This window comes from Equus caballus, chromosome 1 (assembly GCF_041296265.1).
Source record: "Equus caballus isolate H_3958 breed thoroughbred chromosome 1, TB-T2T, whole genome shotgun sequence".
Lineage (NCBI taxonomy): Eukaryota > Metazoa > Chordata > Mammalia > Perissodactyla > Equidae > Equus > Equus caballus.
Genome location: NC_091684.1, coordinates 87,517,224 through 87,536,774, shown reverse-complemented (window position 1 = coordinate 87,536,774; position 19,551 = coordinate 87,517,224). Strand labels below are relative to the sequence as shown.

Below are 19,551 nucleotides of genomic sequence, written 5' to 3'. Positions count from 1 at the left end.
TGTACAAGTAAATTTAAAAACACTTTCATATATTAAAAAATGCTAAAGAGTGCCAAACAACCTTAACAAAAGGGAATGACTTACTGTAATGACTCTGAGAACTCCCCCTCCATCATTTACTGTCACTTTGTGGAGATTTCTTGACACAAGGCCTTGGAGGTCTTGGCTCTCCCACACGATTGTACCTTCAAAGCTCTTTTGTGGAAAGATGAACAGAGGGTCACTTTCTTCATTTTCTGTCATTTAGGTTTCAAGTAAGTTTTCAGAGAAAAGTTTATTTTCTTCTAAGATGTATCAGTTAAAATTTTTATCCCACAACTCTAACATACCATTGCTAACATTTTGGTGTATATCTTTGATTCATTTTTTTTTCATGCACCTCTGAAAAAACAATTACAAAGACTATATGGACAATTTTGCACGCTGCTCTGTCATTTCCCACTGTGTCAAAGCCTTTCTTTATGCTACTGCAGCTGTTACAGCCATTCTTTTCCTGTCTGTATAACATGCCATTGAGCGGACGTTTCCCGATTTACGCAAACATCTCCCCACTGTCAGACACTGGGATGCTACCAAGCCTCTACAAATATAATGTGAGGTATGTTTTGGTGTAAATGTTTATTTTCCCCCATACTTTGTTTTTTGTTTAAAATAAATTCCCAGAGGTGAAATTATGGGACAAGAAATAGAGATATTTATATGGATTTTGGTACACATTACCAAACTGCTTTTCAAAAGCAAACTGTACTAATTTCTAGAGTCATGAGCAATTTATGAGGATGCCGACTGCATTGTGCTTTTCCAGTATAGGATGTTAGTAAAAGAAAAGAAGTTTAAGCTAATTTAGTAGATTAAAATAATGATTCCTCACTTGTGTTTTTTTCATTTCTAGTGATGTCTGTGAATTATATAGTCTCTGCTGGAATTGCCTTGTCATGCTTCTTTGTCATTTTGCTATTGAGTTTTATATTTTCCTTATTAATCTGTGTGATTTTTTAATAAGTTCTTTTTCTTTTTTTTTTTTTGAGGAAGATTAGTCCTCAGCTAACATCTGCTGCCAATCCTCCTCTTTTTGCTGAGGAAGACTGGCCCTGAGTTAACATCCGTGCCCATCTTCCTCTACTTTATATGTGGGACGCCTACCACAGCACAGCTTGCCAAGTGGTGCCATGTCCACACCCGGGATCCGAACCAGCGAACCCTGGGCTGCCGAAGTGGAACGTGCGCACTTAACCGCTGTGCCACTAGGCCAGCCCCTGATAAATTCCTAATCCTGTGCATATTTTTTGTGCTAAAAATTTTTTTCAGAATTGTTTGCCACACAATATTACAGGGTGGGTTTTTTTTAAATTCAGACATCCATAAGTTTTATCCTGTCAAATATGACAAGCTTTTCCTTTGTGATCATTACTATTAAATTCTGAACTGAGAAAGTTATGTTCCCACCCCCCAGGTTTGATATACATTTAAATTCTAATGTCTTTTAATTTCTCCATGGTTTCCATTTTTTTCTTTTTTTAAGATTTTATTTTTTTCCTTTTATTCCCCAAAGCCCTCCGGTACATAGTTGTATATTCTTCATTGTGGGTCCTTCTAGTTGTGGCATGTGGGACACTGCCTCAGCGTGGTTTGATGAGCAGTGCCATGTCCACGCCCAGGATTCGAACCAACGAAACACTGGGCTGCCTGCAGCGGAGCACGCGAACTTAACCACTCGGCCATGGGGCCAGCCCCTCTATGGTTTCCATTTTTAATATCTGCCCTCAGCTGGCTCCTTAGTACTGCTCAGGTCTCAGCCCCACTGTCATCTCTCAAAGAGGCTTTCTCCAGAGATCCAACAGAAGGCAGGCAACTCCCAATTCTATTTCATCAACCTGTCTTATTTTCTTAATATAACATCACTCTGATATTTCTTGTTTATTTTTCTATTGTCAAACTAACTGCTCCCACTAGAATATAAGCACCACAAAAGCAAGGATCTTGTCTATCTTATCAACCGCTATAGCCACAGCACCTAGAAAGGCCTGACATATAACCGGCAGTCAAAAATATTTATTTAGGGGACGGCCCCGTGGCGGAGGGCCCGAGATTTTGCTGGTTCGGATCCTGGGTGCGGACATGGCACTGCTCGTCAGGCCACACTGAGGCGGCGTCCTGCATGCCACAGCTAGAAGGACCCACAACTAGAATATACAACTATGTACTGGGGAGATTTGGGAGAAAAAGGAAAAATAAAATCTTAAAAAAAAAAGTTGACTTAATAAATAATATTCAACTCAAGATCAATTAGAATTAATTCTGGTATAGAGTATGAGATAAAAGTTACAGCTTTCATATTCTAAAAGAAATTCATGGATTAAAATTAAGAGACAAAGTACTTTACAGTAATGTCTCATTTAGCCAGCTTTATAAGGAAACCATACAAAATTGAACTTGTTCAGTAAGCTAGGTCAGTGGTTTGCAAGCTTTTTTTTAAGCAATAAAATTCTTGTTCTCTACCAAGACAGATAAAAGCACTGAAAGAATCCAGATTCCTTGGGCAGTTTATCACTTGATATTCAGCGAATGTATCCTTAATCTTTGTTATTGGTGAAACTCCTGCTGTGCGCTGTGGGGCCCAGGGTTCCTCGGAGCAGATCTTGCAGGCATACTTACTGTCATCAATTCTTAACCTTTGAAACAGAGACAATGAGGCCTACCTCAAAGGGTGTTTTGAGGAGTAGTGATAACGAATATAGCGTAGTATCTTTGCTCAGCAAAATATAGCTTTATCACCACTAGAGGCACACAGAAAGTGAACTGCCCCTTTAAAAGTTTCCATTTTCTTAGCTTTGAAATCGGTGTTGATTATTTCTATACTTTCCCTGGGTGGCCTTAACTCTCTACTGAACTTGATGTCAAACCTCAATTCTGTAAAAATAAAAGACATTCTCACAAATAGATATATACACAGAAGGAAAAAAAAATGGAAAAACTACACTAAATAGGCTGAACAATAGATGGGTGACGACATATTCTTTTAACCTTTCTATATTCTTGTCAAGTTTTCAACAGTGAATATGTATTACTTCTACACATTTTCTTAGTTTAATAATCAGGAAAAAATTTTTTTTAACTAAACATATACGTACAACTAAGTAAATGTGGGGGGTCAATCTTCTTTCAGACACGAGCCATTGTTTAAACTTTTGAGTGTCTACTATGTACAGGCTGTGGGCTATGTGTTTGCAGATTAAAAGAAATAACATAGCCCGTGCCTTCAAATAATCATAATATGCCATGATAGGCTCAATAAGGAAGGAAAGTCATTCTGCTTGAGGAAATCACAACTTGAAATAAGTAAGAGAGCTAAGTCTTGAAGGAGTTTGAGTCAGAAAAGTGGAGGGAGATAAAATAACACATCAAAAGGCCCAGACTTGAAACAGTGCTGCATATTCAGAACAATGTTGAGTAGTTTAGTATCGCTGAAGCACAAGGCTGAGGAAAAGGAGAGGTAAAAAGTAGGCTGGAGATCGCCTCTGTCTGCTATAACAGAAAGACTGTCCTGTACCTTGGAGGCTGTGGGAACTACTGAAGGTTCCAGGCACAAGAGTGACAACAGAGTAGAGGTTGGTGGCAAGAGTGGTAATCAGGCTATTACAAAAGTCCAGGTGAGAAGCATCCATCATTCAGAAATTATGACTGCCCACCGAGAAATTAAAGATGACACAAATAAATGGAAAGATATTCGGTGCTCATAAATTGGAAGAGTATTTTAAAATATCCATTCTACCCAAAGCAATCTACAGATTCAATGCAATCCCTATCAAAGTTCCAATGACATTTTTCACAGAAATAGAACAAGCAATCCTACAATTTGTGTGGAACCACGAAAGACCCAAATAGCCAAAACAATCTTGAGAAAGAACAACAAAGTTGGAGGCATCAGACTTCCTGATTTCAAGCTACATTACAAAGCTATTGTACTGAAAACAGCATGGTACTGGCATAAAAACACAGATCAATGGAACAGATTAAACAGCCCAGAAATAAACTCATGCACGTATGGTCAATTAATTTATGACAGAGGAGCCAAGAATATACAGTGGGGAAAGGACAGGCTCTTCAATGAATGGTTTTGGGAAAACTAGACAGCCACACGCAAAAGAATAAAACTAGACCACTATCTTACACTATAGACAAAAATGAACTCAAAATGGATTAAAGACTTGAACCTAAGACCTGAAACCGTAAAACTCCTCAAAGAAAACATAGACAGTAAGCTCCTTGACATGGGTCTTTTTTTTCCTTTCTGCTTTTTCTCCCCAAATCCCCCCAGTACATATTGTATACTTTAGTTGTGGGTCCTTCTAGTTGTGGCACGTGGGATGCCACCTCAGCGTGGCCTGACAAGTGGTGCCATGTCCGTGCCCAGGATCTGAACCAGCGAAACCCTGGGCCGCCATAATGGAGCACGTGAACTTAACCACTCGCCCACGGGGCCAGCCCCATTGACATGGGTCTTGTTGATGATTTTTTGGATTTGACACCAAAAGCACAGGCTACAAAAGCAAAAATAAACACAGGTGACTACATCAAACTAAAAAGCTTCTGCACAGCAAAGGAAACTATCAAGAAAGTGAAAAGGCAACCTACCAAATGGGAGAAAATCTTTGTAAATCATGTATCTGATAATGAGTTAATATTTAAGATATATAAAGACCTCATACAACTCAATAGCAAAAACCCAAAAATCCAATTGAAAAATGGGCAGAGGATGTGAATAGCATTTTTCCAAAGGAGACACACAGATGGCTAACAGGTACATGAAAAGGTGCTCAACATTACTCATCATCAGGGAAATGCAAAAAAACTACAATGAGATATTACCTCACACCTGTCAGAATGACTAATATTAAAAAGACAAGAAATAACAAGTGTTGATGAGCATGTAGAGAAAAAGGGACCCTTGTGCACAGCTGGTGGGAATGTAAATTGGTACAGCCATTATGGAAAACTGTATGGAGGTTCCTCAAAAAATTAAAAATAGAACTACTGGGGCCAGCCCTGTGGCCGAGTGGTTAAGTTCACACACTCTGCTTTGGCAGCCCAAGGTTTCACTGATTCGGATCCTGGGCACAGACCTAGCACCACTCATCAAGCCATGCTGAGGTGGCGTCCCACATAGCAGAACTAGAAGGACCTACAACTAGAATATATAACTATGTACTGGGGGGCTTTGAAGAGAAGGAAAAAAAGAGGAAGACTGGCAACAGATGTAGCTCAGGGCCACTCTTTAAAAAAAAACAAAAAGAATCCAGCAATTCTATTTCTGGGTATTTATCTGAAGGAAATGAAAACACCAACTTGAAGAGATATCTGCAACCCCATGTTCACTGCAGCATTATTTACAACAGCCAAGACATGGAAGCAACCTAAGTGTCCATCGATGGATGGATGGATAAAGAAGATGTGGTGTATATATATACATATACATACACACACACATATATATGTATATATACGCAATGGAATATTACTCAGTCATAAAATAGAAGGAAATCTTGCCATTTATGATAACATGGACGGAACTTGAGGGCATTATTTTAGGTGAAATAAGTCAGACAGAGAAAGACATATACTGTATGATCTCACTTATATGTAGAATCTTAAAAAATCAAAACAACAACAACAAGAAAACCAACCCAAACTCATCAATACAGAGAACAGATGGCAGGGGGCGGGCGAAACGGGTGAAGGTGGTCTAAAGGTGCAAACTCCCAGTTCCGACATAAACAAGTCCCGGGATGCAATGTGCAGCATGGCGACTACAGACGATAACACTGTATCATACACGACACTTAAAAGCTGTTGAGAGAGTAGATCTTAAAGTTCTCATCACAAGAAGAAAAAATATTTGTAACTACATGTGGTGATGGATGTTAACTAGACTTACCGTGGTGATCATTTTGCAATTTGTACGTAAAACACTGAATCATTTTGTTGTACACTTGAAACTAATATGTTATATGTCAATTATATCTCAGTAAAAACAAAGACTGCCCTTGAGTTGAACTAATTAAACCCTTACGCTAAAGAAAATAACGTTTCTAATAACTGAGAAGAGCTCTAAGATTAAAGGCTAATTAGCAAAATCAATACCTTAAAACAATATATCAACTGGCCACTACAGGAAAGCAGGGATAAGAGAGAAATTTTGGCAATGTAGCAATGTCCAAGGGGAGAAAGAGGCAATAATTGGAAGATATAAAGCATTCTGGTCACATCCAACCTGAATGAGACAGCTCTCTCAAACGCCCACATCCCGAACTTACAACTAGGATATACAACTATGGACTGCGGGGCTTTGGGGAGGAAAAAAAAGGAAAAGTGGAAGACTGGCAACAGATGTTAGCTCAGGGTCACTCTTCCTCACCAAAAAAAGTGATATAATTAAAATAAATAAATAAATAAATAAATAAAACACCCACAGCCCACCATTGTAATCAAGTTCAATGCCCAAATCGAGCACTGTTCAGATTCACTTCTTTAGGTGCCTTGACATACCAGGAAGGAGATTCCTAGACAGGGCTCACAAGCATTCAAATCATTCTAATGAGTTAACACTCACTAAAGATAAATGAATTGACATTCTGGATTATACAGTGATCTTCTGTGAATTTATGTAGTATCATTTGATGCAAATTTTATCATCTCTAAGTGAACTAACTGGAACATCAGTGTTAAGACCTGAAAGCTAAGTCCTACACTGTTGACTATGTGAGGCTGCTTTGGGTTAATCGTGTGTCCTTCTCCTGGCAACAATGACCTCTTGCCCTTGGTATACTTTATTTTCTTCTAAAACTTTTACAGTGATAAAGTTTGAAAGGACTGATACCAAATATGTTTAAGGAGAAAGAATTGACTTAGTGAATACTTGCATATAACAATTGAGGATAAATCCCACAATTCTTGTTTGGGTGCCTGAGAAAAAGGAGATGCTATTACCCAAGAACAAAAATACAGGAGGAGAAGAGAATGAGTGGGATGGAGATGATATTACCATTACAATGGCCATGGGACAGTCAGGCGGAGAAGTTCAGTAGGCAGCTGAAGCGTGTATGGAGTTCACAAGAGAAATTTAGGCTGTAGTTACAGATTTAACAGCCATTAGCAAACAGGAGGTAAATGGATGAAATTGGCTAGGAAGAATGAGTAAAATAAACAGACGGCTGGGTATCAAATCCTAATGAAAGCAAAAGAAGAGATAACGAACTACATAGGGAAGAAGGACTGGGCCAGACGTGGCTGAACCCAAAGAATGTATATTATATGAGCCAAGAGAAAAGGGCAACCAACTGGGTAAAGACAGAAACTATCCCCCGGAGTTCCCAGTTAGTTCACTGGTAATCTTAGCGATTATAGTTTCAAAGGAAACATACCAAAAGTAAAAGCTATAGTGACCAAATAAAAATGCCTCACTTTGAAACTACAAATCTAGAAAATATGATGATAAAAAAAGTAATTCTTTCTCCTGTCCACTCAACTGACACTTCTCATTTGACTTGAGATTTCACGGTGACTCCTGCCCGCATCCAACTCCATTTTGTTTGTGATGAGTCATGATACAACATCAACAATGTTGACTAAATTGAGTAGCTGCCATAAAAACTTACTGAACCAAAAAATGATCTTGGTTTACTCACTGGAATTGTATAAGCCACCAGTTGTTCAGGGAAGGGGGGAGCTGCACCTTCTCCCCCTCTCCTGTACCTGTTCTGGCTCCATGTCACAGCTGAATTTCTATTTCTCCCTGTAATCATAAAGCTAGGGATCTCTTCAGATGCTAAACAACTTGCGTATGGGAATTCCCTGCTAAGATCATAAAACCAAAATAAAAGTTAGAAAAAACCAGCATGGTATAGGTTGGAAATATGAGATCTCATCAATTAGCTCACCCATAACACAAGCAAGCTATCTGCAACCCCTTTCACATGTTAATTCTTCTGTGTTGTATTTCTAATTTGTCATCCAAACCAACAGAGCAGCTTAACTAACTATACAAAACACTTTCGTGCCTGTAACCATTAACAATTCCTTGTGGATTGGAGAAATGACTACATCTAAAGAATTTCAATTTTCATAAAAAAATAAGGGTGCATGTACCCACAAAGCTAACAATAACGTGTCTAGTGACTCAGGTGACTGAAAACAGTATTTTTATTGAAATGAGTTTCAGGTTTCAACTGGACTACTAAGGAAAATATGGAATTAGAGAAACAAATATTTTAAGAGAAACACAGCAGTCTCCATTTAAATTTGTGACTCCCACTGAGATTTATGCTTCGGTGAGTTACACAATGAAACATTACAAGAGATTTGCTTACTTGACAAGCTATACTGCTGACACGTTACTCTAGCAGACTGCGAAGTGCGGAGGGAATAAGATGATGAACAAGTCATCTACTTCTCCCTCTCAAACGAATAAACAATCTGTTTTTCTCCTGTCATACTTTGCTGACGATATGCAGGCAAACCACTCATTACTATCATTTTTTTCTGTGCTAATAAGCCCAATTAGGCTTGATGCAGCAAAAATGAATACCTATGTAAAATTAAATATGGTTTTAACAAAATTAGGATTTTGTGTAAAAGGAAATAATATTTTATCTTTAAAATTTTTTTCTTTTTATAAATCTAATATATATTTATTTCAGAAACTTAGAAAAATAGATATACAAATAAGAAAATGAAAATTATCCATAACCCCACACCCCTCACCCAGGTGCAGTCACTGTTAAGTAACTGCATGTTTTTACAAAGAAAAAATACTACTCAGAAGTAATGAAAAATTAAGAGTCAATTTAGCTTAAAGCTTAAAGGGAAATAAAGATCACAAGACTATAGGCACTGAAAGTCTTGGGGCCAGCCAGGTGGTGTAGCAGTTAGGTTTGCATGCTCCAACTTTGCAGCCTGGGGGTTGTGGGTTTGGATCCTGGGTGGGGACCTACACACAGCTCATTAAGCCATGCTGTGGTGGTGTCCCACATATAAAATAGAGGAAGACTGGCACAGATGTTAGCTCACTGACAATCTTCCTTAAGCAAAAAGAAGACTGGCAATAGACGTTAGCTCAGGGCCAATTTTCCTCACCAAAAAAAAAAGAGTCTTGATAACTAAAACGGACACTGACTCTTTTGGCTGACAACTTCTCATCATTAGTACCTACTGCCAGATAGTCTATGCTGCACACAGACAAGGAAGGCAATGCCTTGCCCCAACTCAATTTTTATTTTGAATAACTTTAAATCTATAGAAAAGTTGAAATTAGGGGCTGGCCCCATGGCCGAGTGTTAAGTTCACATGCTCTGCTTCAGCAGGCAGATCCTGGGTGCTGACATGGCACCGCTTGTCAAGCCATGCTGAGGCGGCATCCCATATGCCACAACTAGAAGGACCCACAAGTAAAAAGTCACAACTATGTACCGGGGGCTTTGGGGAGAAAAAGGAAAAAAAAAAAAAATCTTAAAGAAAAAAAGAAGGGCCGGCCTGGTGGTGCAGTGGTTAAGTGCACATGTTCCACTTCAGCGGCCCAGGGTTCACCGGTTTGGATCCTGGGTGCAGACATGGCACCGCTTGGCAAGCCATGCTGTGGTAGGCATCCCACATATGAAGTAGAGGAAGATGGGCACGGATGTTAGCTCAGGGTCAGTCTTCCTCAGCAAAAAGAGGGAGATTGGCAGCAGTTAGCTCAGGGCTAATCTTCCTCAAAAAAAAAAAAAAAAAAAAGAAAAGTTGAAATTAACACCCAAATCACCTAGACTCACCAACTGTTAACATTTGGTTACATCTGCTTTATCTCTGTCTATATACGTTTCTGTTGTTTTGTTGTTAAATCACTTGAAAGTAAAATGCAGATGTCACCTTTAAATACTTCAGAATGTATCTCCTAAGAACAAGGACGTTCTAAAGGAAAGTAATATTTTTTGCAGGCTAATCAGAATTTGTAAATCTTTCTATAAGGCTGACCAAGATAACAGAGCAGACTCCATAAAACTGTGATTAGTCTGAACTATCAAGGCCTATTTTCTTCTTCTTTGCCCCACATCGTGATTCCTTCCTCTTAGAGTTTCTCAGCCTCGGCACCATTCACATTCTGGGTCAGATAATTCTTTGTTGCGGGGGCCGTCCTGTGCACTGCAGGACGGTCAACAGCATTCCTGGCTCTACCCACAAGATGCCGGGACTACTCCACATCCAGCTGTAAGAACTCAAAGTGTCTCCAGACGTTGCTAAATGCCCAGGGGAGGGGGGCAAACTGCCCTGAGTAGAGAAACACATCCCTTGAAGAACATGACCTCCCAAATCCAGACGAGCAGCAGCAGTAACAAGGAGAGTACACATTTATTTACTGAATGCTTACCACGTGGCGACATGTTCTAGGCATTCTACACGTATTAAATCATTTAGTCCCTAGTAAATAACCCTCTGAATTGGGTCATGTAGCACCTCCATCTTACAGAGGAGGACACAGACACAGTGAGGTTAAGTAGCTTACACAAGGCCACAGAGCCACTGAGTGGCAGGGCAGGGATTCAAACTCACCCATGCCGCACCCACAGGCGCCCGCTCAGGCACCTGCACCCACGTGTGCCCTCACATACTTACGCACTCCCAGGTGCCTCTCTTTCCTACCTGTGCCAATCCTTGTAAGTCTTTTGTGAAAATCAGCCCTCTGTTAGGTTTCAGACCTTTCTTGATAGCAGCTAACACGATGCTAGTGCTCCTGGTATCCCCAGAATAACACTACTGTCCCTTTGGGACTCACACAAAGTCTGAGACAGGTTCCGCCCACGCTAGTTCTGAGCAGAAAGGAAAGACTCTCTCATCGATGACTTGCTTCAGTCTTAAAGGAGCTTACCAAGCGGTTAACACAGGAAAACTGCTTACAACCATGCCTGGCACACAGGGAGTCAGGCAGAGTGTCAGCGTTAGCTCCCCTCTCCCCATGAGGATATGAACTGCTTTAAGGCCCGGGACCTTCGTGTTGTCCTCACAGGGTCCCAGTGTTGGGCACAGACTAAGTTCTCAATACATATTTTCTGAGTAAATGGATAAACAAAACAAAGAACGGCTTCCTTCAGAAACTGATACCCACCACTTGGCCAGTACAACTTACCCGAGCCACTACTCTTAATGACAAGTGAGAGATACCTTTGATGGTAGATAGTTCATTTAACAAGGAAAAAAGTTCATTTATGAAATCTAAAAAGGACACAGGAAAATAGGCATTCTTATATACTGCTAATACAAACTGCCCTCCAGAAAGAAATCATATGCCTTAAAATGTTTATAAATTTGAACCAACAATTCATCGTAAGAAAATAACCAGTTATGTACACAAAAGAGAGGTGTAAAGATGTTCACCAGTCTTTTTTACAACATTGAGAAATTGGAAAATTTTTTCCAGTGTGTTTTAGTTTTGTTTTTATTTAAAATGTTTTTAAATGGAAGTTCATATATAGGTGAAATAAAGGAAATCTCTTTGACATTCACAGAATTAACATATATATTAACATTTCAACTACTTGTATTCAACTTTAAAGATCCACAGCCTACTATAAAATGTGTGATTCTGTTGTTGCATAAGTGTGACCAGTACCCCACAAGACTGGTGGCAGCAAAACATCTCCTGGTGAGTCAGCAGGGCTGGTCACCTGTCTAGGTCGCACATCCTAACTCAGCTTTGATGCTGCAGGATGAACTCTACAGCTGATCTAAAGTGATTCCCAGAGATGTCCAGGAAACTGACCCCACTGTGGTTCCAAAGCGCTGAGTTCAGGAATGCACTTGGGCTAGAATGAAACAGGCTGGAAAGGCTGAGCTTGACAGATGGATGATCTGTTCATGTCCAACTGTGTACCACTCAACCATATTGTGGCTTAACTCCAAGACGGATGAGCGCACCTGGCAGGTCAGGTGGTCTCCAGCACTTACCTACTTAAGACTGGAACCACAGGGACCCTGAAGGTGGCAGTTATGCTTTCAGACATCTTCCACAACTTGGAGAAGTTTTATCTATCTTGGAAATGTGGCTGATCTCTTTGCCATTATCCTGTCTGCAGCTTTCTTCCCCCCATTCTTTAGATAAGTAAACTGTTTCATTTACTCAAATGCTATCTGCATCTGGTCTTTCTATCAATTCATCCCTATTACTATCCTTTGTCATTGAACAGCTATGCAGTTCTCTACTCCACTAAATAAACCATGGGAACATGCAACACTTTTCAAAAAGAGTGGTTTTGGCAGCTTTGAGCCATCCTGAAGCTCTCTGGAGGTATGAATGCAGAGTGCTACATGTTAGTGCATCCCAGTTAGCAGCCTCATCTACCACTCTGGAGAGCTGTCCTGGTACAACAAAACATCAAGTACCTGCCTCTGAAAGCACACACCCAGGCCTAGCACAGTCCTTCATTACACCCTGTACCTCTGGTAAGATGAAGTGCTCCACAGGCTTGTACCACAGCCTGTTCACCTGCACACCACAGCTCGGAGGACTAAAGCGAGCAATGAAGAGGGCCTCCTACGAATCGGGAAAAAAAAGAAAGAAGAAAGACAAGAAGAAATGCTTCATGTTAGATAGCGTATACACAAGTTTTCAAATATCTTACATCTTGCTCAGCTAAATCCTCAATGGCCCCAGCAATGGCTACTAACATTGTTCTACTGTGGTTTAGGCATCATTTGGGTTTTCTAGCGCCATCATGGTTACCAAATAAACATATTTAAGATAACCAAAGTCGGCATGAAGTTCTGAAACACTAAATACAATCCACACAACCTTAAAAAAATACCCACCTTGAAATGAGGAGCATTAGGGGAAGTGTGAGGTGTTGTTAAACAAAGCCAACTTATTAGGCTTAGCCCCAAAGGGTAAAGAATAAACGGAAAGATTACAGATTTCTAACAGAACAAAGGTACTCACGCATCCCACTTCAAAAAGAACCGTTAGAAGAAAAAACAAAAAAGGGAATATAAAAGAGCACTGATTCTCTTTATGTTTAGTGTTTTCTTTGGGTCCTTCCCAGTTGTTTTAGGCAAGAACATTTCCTTATTCTCATGCCTATTCTTATACACCAACTTACCATAGGGGAAACTTCTGTTAAATCTATCAAGATCATGCAGAAGTTCAGAATTAAGAGGTTTTTAATGGATTGTGTATATTTCTTCCATTAACACCAGTTCCCAGCAATGCAGTAGTAATACTCTTTGCACTGTGACTACCTGTGTACCCAGTGGCACCCACTTTACATTGGGCCTTCCTTGAGGACAAAGATTAATTTCTCCTTGGCTAAAAATACGGCAACTAAAAGTTAAGTCAACATGATCAAAATATTGTACATCTGAACCAAACTACTTGATTTGATAACTCAAACATTATGAATAGTTAAAAAAAAAGACTACATATGCTAAGACAATTAAGTATATCAAAAACATTCAAGATTAATCCTAATTTCTACATTAAGGATAAGAGTGGAATTCAGAGTATTGCTATTCAGTTACCCCTCTGAGCTTCAGTGTCAATGAAATCTTTAACTACAGTAACAGTATAGGAACTCTTCTACTTTGGTAACTTAATAAAGCTCTTCTCAGTGTGATCACAACAACTGCAATCACCACTAGGATTAGTTCCCTCAAATTCATTTCAGTAAGCACATTTACAAACTACATGGATTCTCTGGAGGAAGTAGGAATAGGACAAACTGCAAAAAAGAAATTTAATCTTGAATTGATTTCTTTATTTATTGGTGACTCTAATATTGTACCTGTTAGCAGCAATCAACATTAACAATAATAGAAAAGCATTTTTAAAGATGTCTAAGAAAACTGAACAGTTTGCCTCCAATAACATCAGACCAATTCTCCTATAGATAACAATTATGAACACCGGACAAAACATTTAAAAAAATGATCTGAAGGCTCTGGAATGCAAACAAAGCAGGCAGAAACTGGAGGAAAATCAATACCAGGAAGAAGAGAAAGGCAGCGGGTACGTTTCCCACACTTTTTTTTAAGGCTCTTTGTCTGAAGGCATACCTTGAGGGACAACTGCAAATCTGAAGTAAAAACCTGTAGTCTTACCAGTTGAAAAACCAGAGGACAGATATGGGGCAGACACATCAGCTAAGAAGTGAGGAGGAAAACCTCAGAAAGGAAAGGGTCAGAGAGAGAGCCCTAAACTCTGCATAGAAATTTTGCCCACGTCTGTGGCTGACTCATGAAATACACATTCAAAACAGGATGCAAGCAGCCCAAATAAGTCCTAAAGAACTGAACAGAGATTTCAGCTGCTGCCCATCGCAAAGGAGACAGAGTTCAGCGTCTGTGTCCAGCCCATTTAACTGCCTGCTAAAACAAAAAAAATCAATGCTCTTCAAGGAATATAACAGGATCCAGAGATTCTACAATGAATTATTCACAATATCTAGGATAAAATCCTAAGTTCCTCAATAGAAGACAATGTTACCCATACTCAAGAGAAAAGACGATAATAAAGACAGACCTAAAGAGGACTCAAATATTAGAATAAGCAGGGGCTGGCCCCGTGGCCGAGTGGTTAAGTTTGCACGCTCCGCTTCTGCGGCCCAAGGTTTCGCCAGTTCAGATCCTGGGTACGGACATGGCACCGCTCATCCAACCATCCTGAGGTGGCATCCCACATGCCACAACTAGAAGGACCCACAACTAGAAATACACGACTATGTACTGGGGGGCTTTGGGGAGAAAAAGGAAAAATAAAATCTTAAAAAAAAAAAAAAAGAACAAGCAGACAGGATTTTAAAGCCATTATTAAAACTAAGGTCAAGGCCATAGAAAAAAATATGCCCCAAATAAATAAATACAGGAAATTTTATACAAATAGGAATTACAAAAAAGTATTAAATGGAAATTCTAGAACTAAAAAGCACAATATCGGAAATATTAGCTAGGCTTAACAGCAGACTTGAAATGCTAGAAGACTTAGTGACTCTGAATACAGATTAGCAAAAATTATCACATCTGAAAAACAGAGAGAAAAAACATTGAAAAAAATGAAGTCTTGTGATCTGTGAGACAATACCAAAAGGTCTAACACACATGTAGCTGGAATCCCAGAATGAGTAGAGAGAATGGGGCTGGGAAAAACTTTGGAAGAATTTTGGTAAAAGACATAAATTTACAGTTTGAATAAACTTGGCAAACCCTGAGCAGAACAGACATAAAGAAAAACCACACCAAGGTACAATACAACTAAATGGGTTAAAATCAAATATAAAATCTTAAAAGCAGCTAGGAAAAACAAAACAAAACAAAAACCACACCACATACATCACACATGAGAACAACAACATGAAGAATGGTTGACTTCTCACCAGAAACAATGGAGGCCAGAAAACACGGAAGCAACATCTTTAAAATATTGAAAAGAAAAAAGTCTACTCAGAATTTCTATATCCAGAAAATATCCCACAAGAATAAAGGTGCGGGGGGACAAAATAAAAACATTTTTAGAAAAATGACAACTAAGCAAATTCATCATAGTAAACTTGCACTATAAGAAACGACAAAGGTTGTTCTTTGGGCTGGAGGAGATGGTATCAGATGAAAACTTGGGATATATTCAGGAAGGAATGATGAATACCATAAATGGTAAAAATGTGGGCAAATATAAAACACTATTTTTCTCTAAATTACTTTAATATACATTTAGCTATTTAAAGTAAAAATTATAACTGCATTGTGGGATTTATAGTATACACAGATGTAATGCATATAACAACTAGACCAAAAAAGAATAGTAATGGAATTATATAGTTGCAAGTTTCTTATATTTTACATGAAGGGGGACAACATTAACTTTAAGAATATCAAAAAGTTGAGGATGTGTATTGTAATCCCTACATCAACCACGCACACAAAACATAATAGTACAAAGAGCTGTAGCTAAAAGGACAACAGAGAAATTCAAACAGAATTCTAAAAAACATTCAATTAACACAAAAGAAGGCAGGAAAGGAGGAAGAGAGAAACAAAAAAAGTGCAACAAACAGAAAACAAATAGCAAATGAAAAACAAAATCAAACCACCTCAATAACTGTGTTAAATGTAAATGGAATAAACACTTCACGTAAAAAGTAGAGATTCTCAGACTAGATAAAGAAGCAGCCCCAAGTATATGCTGTCCACAAGCAACACGATTTCCAGAAATATATAAAAAGAATAATACATCAGCACCAAGAGGAACAGGAGTTTTGTTTAACACTCCCAAGTCGACAAATGTGATTCATCACGCTAATAGAATAAAGGAGAAAAACCCTGGAAACATTCCAGGTGCCCATCGATAGGAGGATGGATAAACATCATATATTGCTGGAATACAACTTAGCAATTAAAAGAAGGAAAAGGAAAAGGAAAATTCACTGATACATACAACATGGATGAATTTCAAAAACACGTGGAGTGAAAAAAGCCTTACACAGGAGAATACTTACTACATGCTTCTATTTATATATGAAGTCCCACAACAGGCAAAACTCGTCTACGGTTAAAAAAAAAATCAGAACAGCGGCTGCCTCCAGGGAATGGGGTAGGGTGATAGGAGTTGGATTACACAGGTTTATGCAGTTTAAAACACTGCGCACATTTCACTGTGTATAAAGTTTGAAAAACCACAAACAAATATTAAAATCTAGTTGATACACACACTAAAGTGTTTAGGGTTGAAGTATACTTATGGCTGCAACTTACTCTGAAATACATTAAAAAAAGATTGATAAACAACTATAAATGTGATAAAATAAATACAGCAAAATGTTAACTATTATAGAATTTAGTTGGTGGATTATGCATGTTCACTGTATAATTCTTTCAAAATTTCTGTATTTTAAAACCCAGGAATATATCTTTTCAAATTCAATTCCTTGCTACACTCCTTCAGATATAGTCTGAACAAACCAGATTTCCCCAAATGCCAGGAAAAGAGTAACCCCAGTTATCTTAAACTTTTATTCCCTTTACAATCTTATTACAAAAAAGATTTAAAGCAGCTGTTAGCCTTGTATTATAGATAAACTTTTAGGATCGGAAGAAAGAGACAGTAACACTCGCTTATACCTAAGAGTCGCAAACTTTTTATATTCATTACCAACTTTTGAAATTACTTAGACTTTAGGGGATTTCAGGTTGGGAATTTCTAATCTGGTCCAACTCCTTCTTTTCTAGATACAACACGTTTATTCATTGGTATTCTTTCCCCAAACCAGCATTATAACATATTATACTATAATGTATCCAATCGATAAGGAAGAAAGGTGGAAGTCTCTCGACCAGACAGAATGACATAGTCTCCAACCTCCTGTATGCCATGAGGAAAAACCTGATGTTTTTGAAAAAGAAAAATGGGGAAAACCTTGTACAAAGCAGTGCATACCTCCTGTTCTGCCTGATAAAGCTTGACGGTGATGTTCCTTTGGAAACCCACACCGTTGGCATCATAAAACACCCCAAGACTGGTAATAACGATGGGGTAGAGAACTCTGAAGCTCACACTGACAACTCGGTCCTCAGAGAGCCCTGATGAAGTGTCTTCAGAAAGACTGAATGCCTCAATTTCTTGATTCAAAACTAAGGAAGTAATGAGAAAAGGAGTTTCACATAATCAAATAAATACAGTCTTTTATTTTACTAATATGAAGTAATGAAATGGGCTTGATAGCAAAATCTAGATAATCGTTTGTTATATAATTCTTTCACAAATGGAAGCAATTTAAAAAATGCTTCAGAAATATGGCTGCTTCTAGGAAAAAAACTTATTTTGAAACTTAAGAACTAAGTTTTCAGCCACATCTAAGTAAAATATTCAAGTATCAGAGCCACTGTCATAGATTTTTGCATACATGTGTGCATATGTATGTATAAATACCACAGGGGAATATTAAACTCAAAGGCATCCATTAGGAAAGGTTGGAAAAACAGCAATATTAAAAACAGTACTAACTACAGTCACAAATAACGAGTAAATTTAGTCTTGCTCTGCAAATTCCAAAAATCCTACTTCTTGTTGGGCAGTTTAAAATATTTGTGGTGTCAGGCAATTATCACAGACAAAAGTAACTGAAATCACTTCAAATAACACTGAAAAACTCTTGCTATACTTTATTCGTAAAAGATAAGCACATCAAACACAGTAAGCATTTCTGACCACCTACTATGTGCCATGCCTCATCACATTACATCTTTGCAACTACACTGTGCGCCTGTAGCATTATTTTCTGTGTAGAGATTAAGAAACTGAAGTCCAGAGAGTTTAAGTAATTCGCCCAAGGTCACAGAAAGTGGCAGAGCCAGGAATCAAACCCAGGTTTAGCGATTTCAAATTCAGTGCTCTTTCCACTCCCCCACAGCTGTCTAATCAAAGCCAAAACAGTGCTTTTCAAATAATTTTTTAAAGTACCATAAGTGAATCTGGACAGATTACATGAAGCCATTAACATGGCTGAGAATATCAGTGCCACTTTGAGAAATAATATGAAAATCTATTTTAAAGGATTATTATGCCAAAGTTCTTTGTATCTGTTAGAGTTGTTTTTCCAACTTTGCTGATCACACAACCTCATCAGTTAAAAACATCTGTACACACGCTCATATATTTATTTACAAAAATACACATATAGCATTGTCAGTCAATATATTCAGTATTAATAAAAGGTGACATTTCTTATTTTCAGATAAATAAAAATTCTTTTTTCCATACCCTAGCAGATCATTTGGATTCCTACCTTAGAATTCCTAGAATGCTATTTTACACTTATTCGATGCTCAATAAAATGTGACTAAACAGAAATGTGACAAACAGAATTGACTGCTCATCAATTACATACACGAGCAGGAGGCAAAAAAAGGAGGATACAGATTTTATCATGGGTGGGCAAGCTCTGACTGGAAAGTCAAGACTCCAAATATACTGGACAACAACAAAAGTTTTTTCCCTTTAATATATTCAGTAAATCAAAAGATATCCAAAGTAGAAGCATGTCTATTTTAGGCAATAGGTTAAGCACACTGTAACATAACTACACATTTTCTATCTAAAACAAATGTGCCTTGAACTTTAAGCTACCTGGACACAGGCAATCCTGCTGCTTTGATAACGCTGTTAATCAAAACTTCTACACATCCAGAGTATCATGATTAATGCTCACGATGACCTTAAGATACTGAAATAAACCTAAATGCTGTTTGAATCATCAAAAAGGATAAAATTAGGTTCAATATTAATTTAGTCATGCCTATTTTTAAAAATTTACAACCTAGCTATTACATACATGAAAAATTTTCATTAATAGAAAGCTTCACTCCTTTATTATTAATGAATAAAGCACATTAATAAAAGTCCGGTTAATTTAAAGGTGAGGTTTTAAAAAATTTGGTTTGGTTTTGGATTTCAAATGTAATTTGTTCTAAGCTGCTTTTACATCATGAGTAACACAACATTTTATTAGGTTCATGGTCCCTTTGGGACTCCAAAAAACC

General features: G+C 38.2%; 1 protein-coding gene across 3 annotated transcripts in view; it reads right to left on the bottom strand.

The window, feature by feature from the left end:
- B3GALNT2 (beta-1,3-N-acetylgalactosaminyltransferase 2) overlaps positions 1 to 19,551 on the bottom strand; it is a 50,982-nt gene that overhangs the window by 16,842 nt on the left and 14,589 nt on the right. For all 3 annotated transcript variants that reach the window (XM_070228957.1, XM_014733762.3, XM_001491545.7), the window contains exons 4-6: positions 17,450 to 17,643; positions 12,467 to 12,562; positions 85 to 195 (exon numbers count right to left, since the gene is read on the bottom strand). In XM_070228957.1, coding sequence (XP_070085058.1) covers positions 85 to 195; positions 12,467 to 12,562; positions 17,450 to 17,643 — 401 coding nt within the window. The remainder of the gene's footprint in view (positions 1 to 84; positions 196 to 12,466; positions 12,563 to 17,449; positions 17,644 to 19,551) is intronic.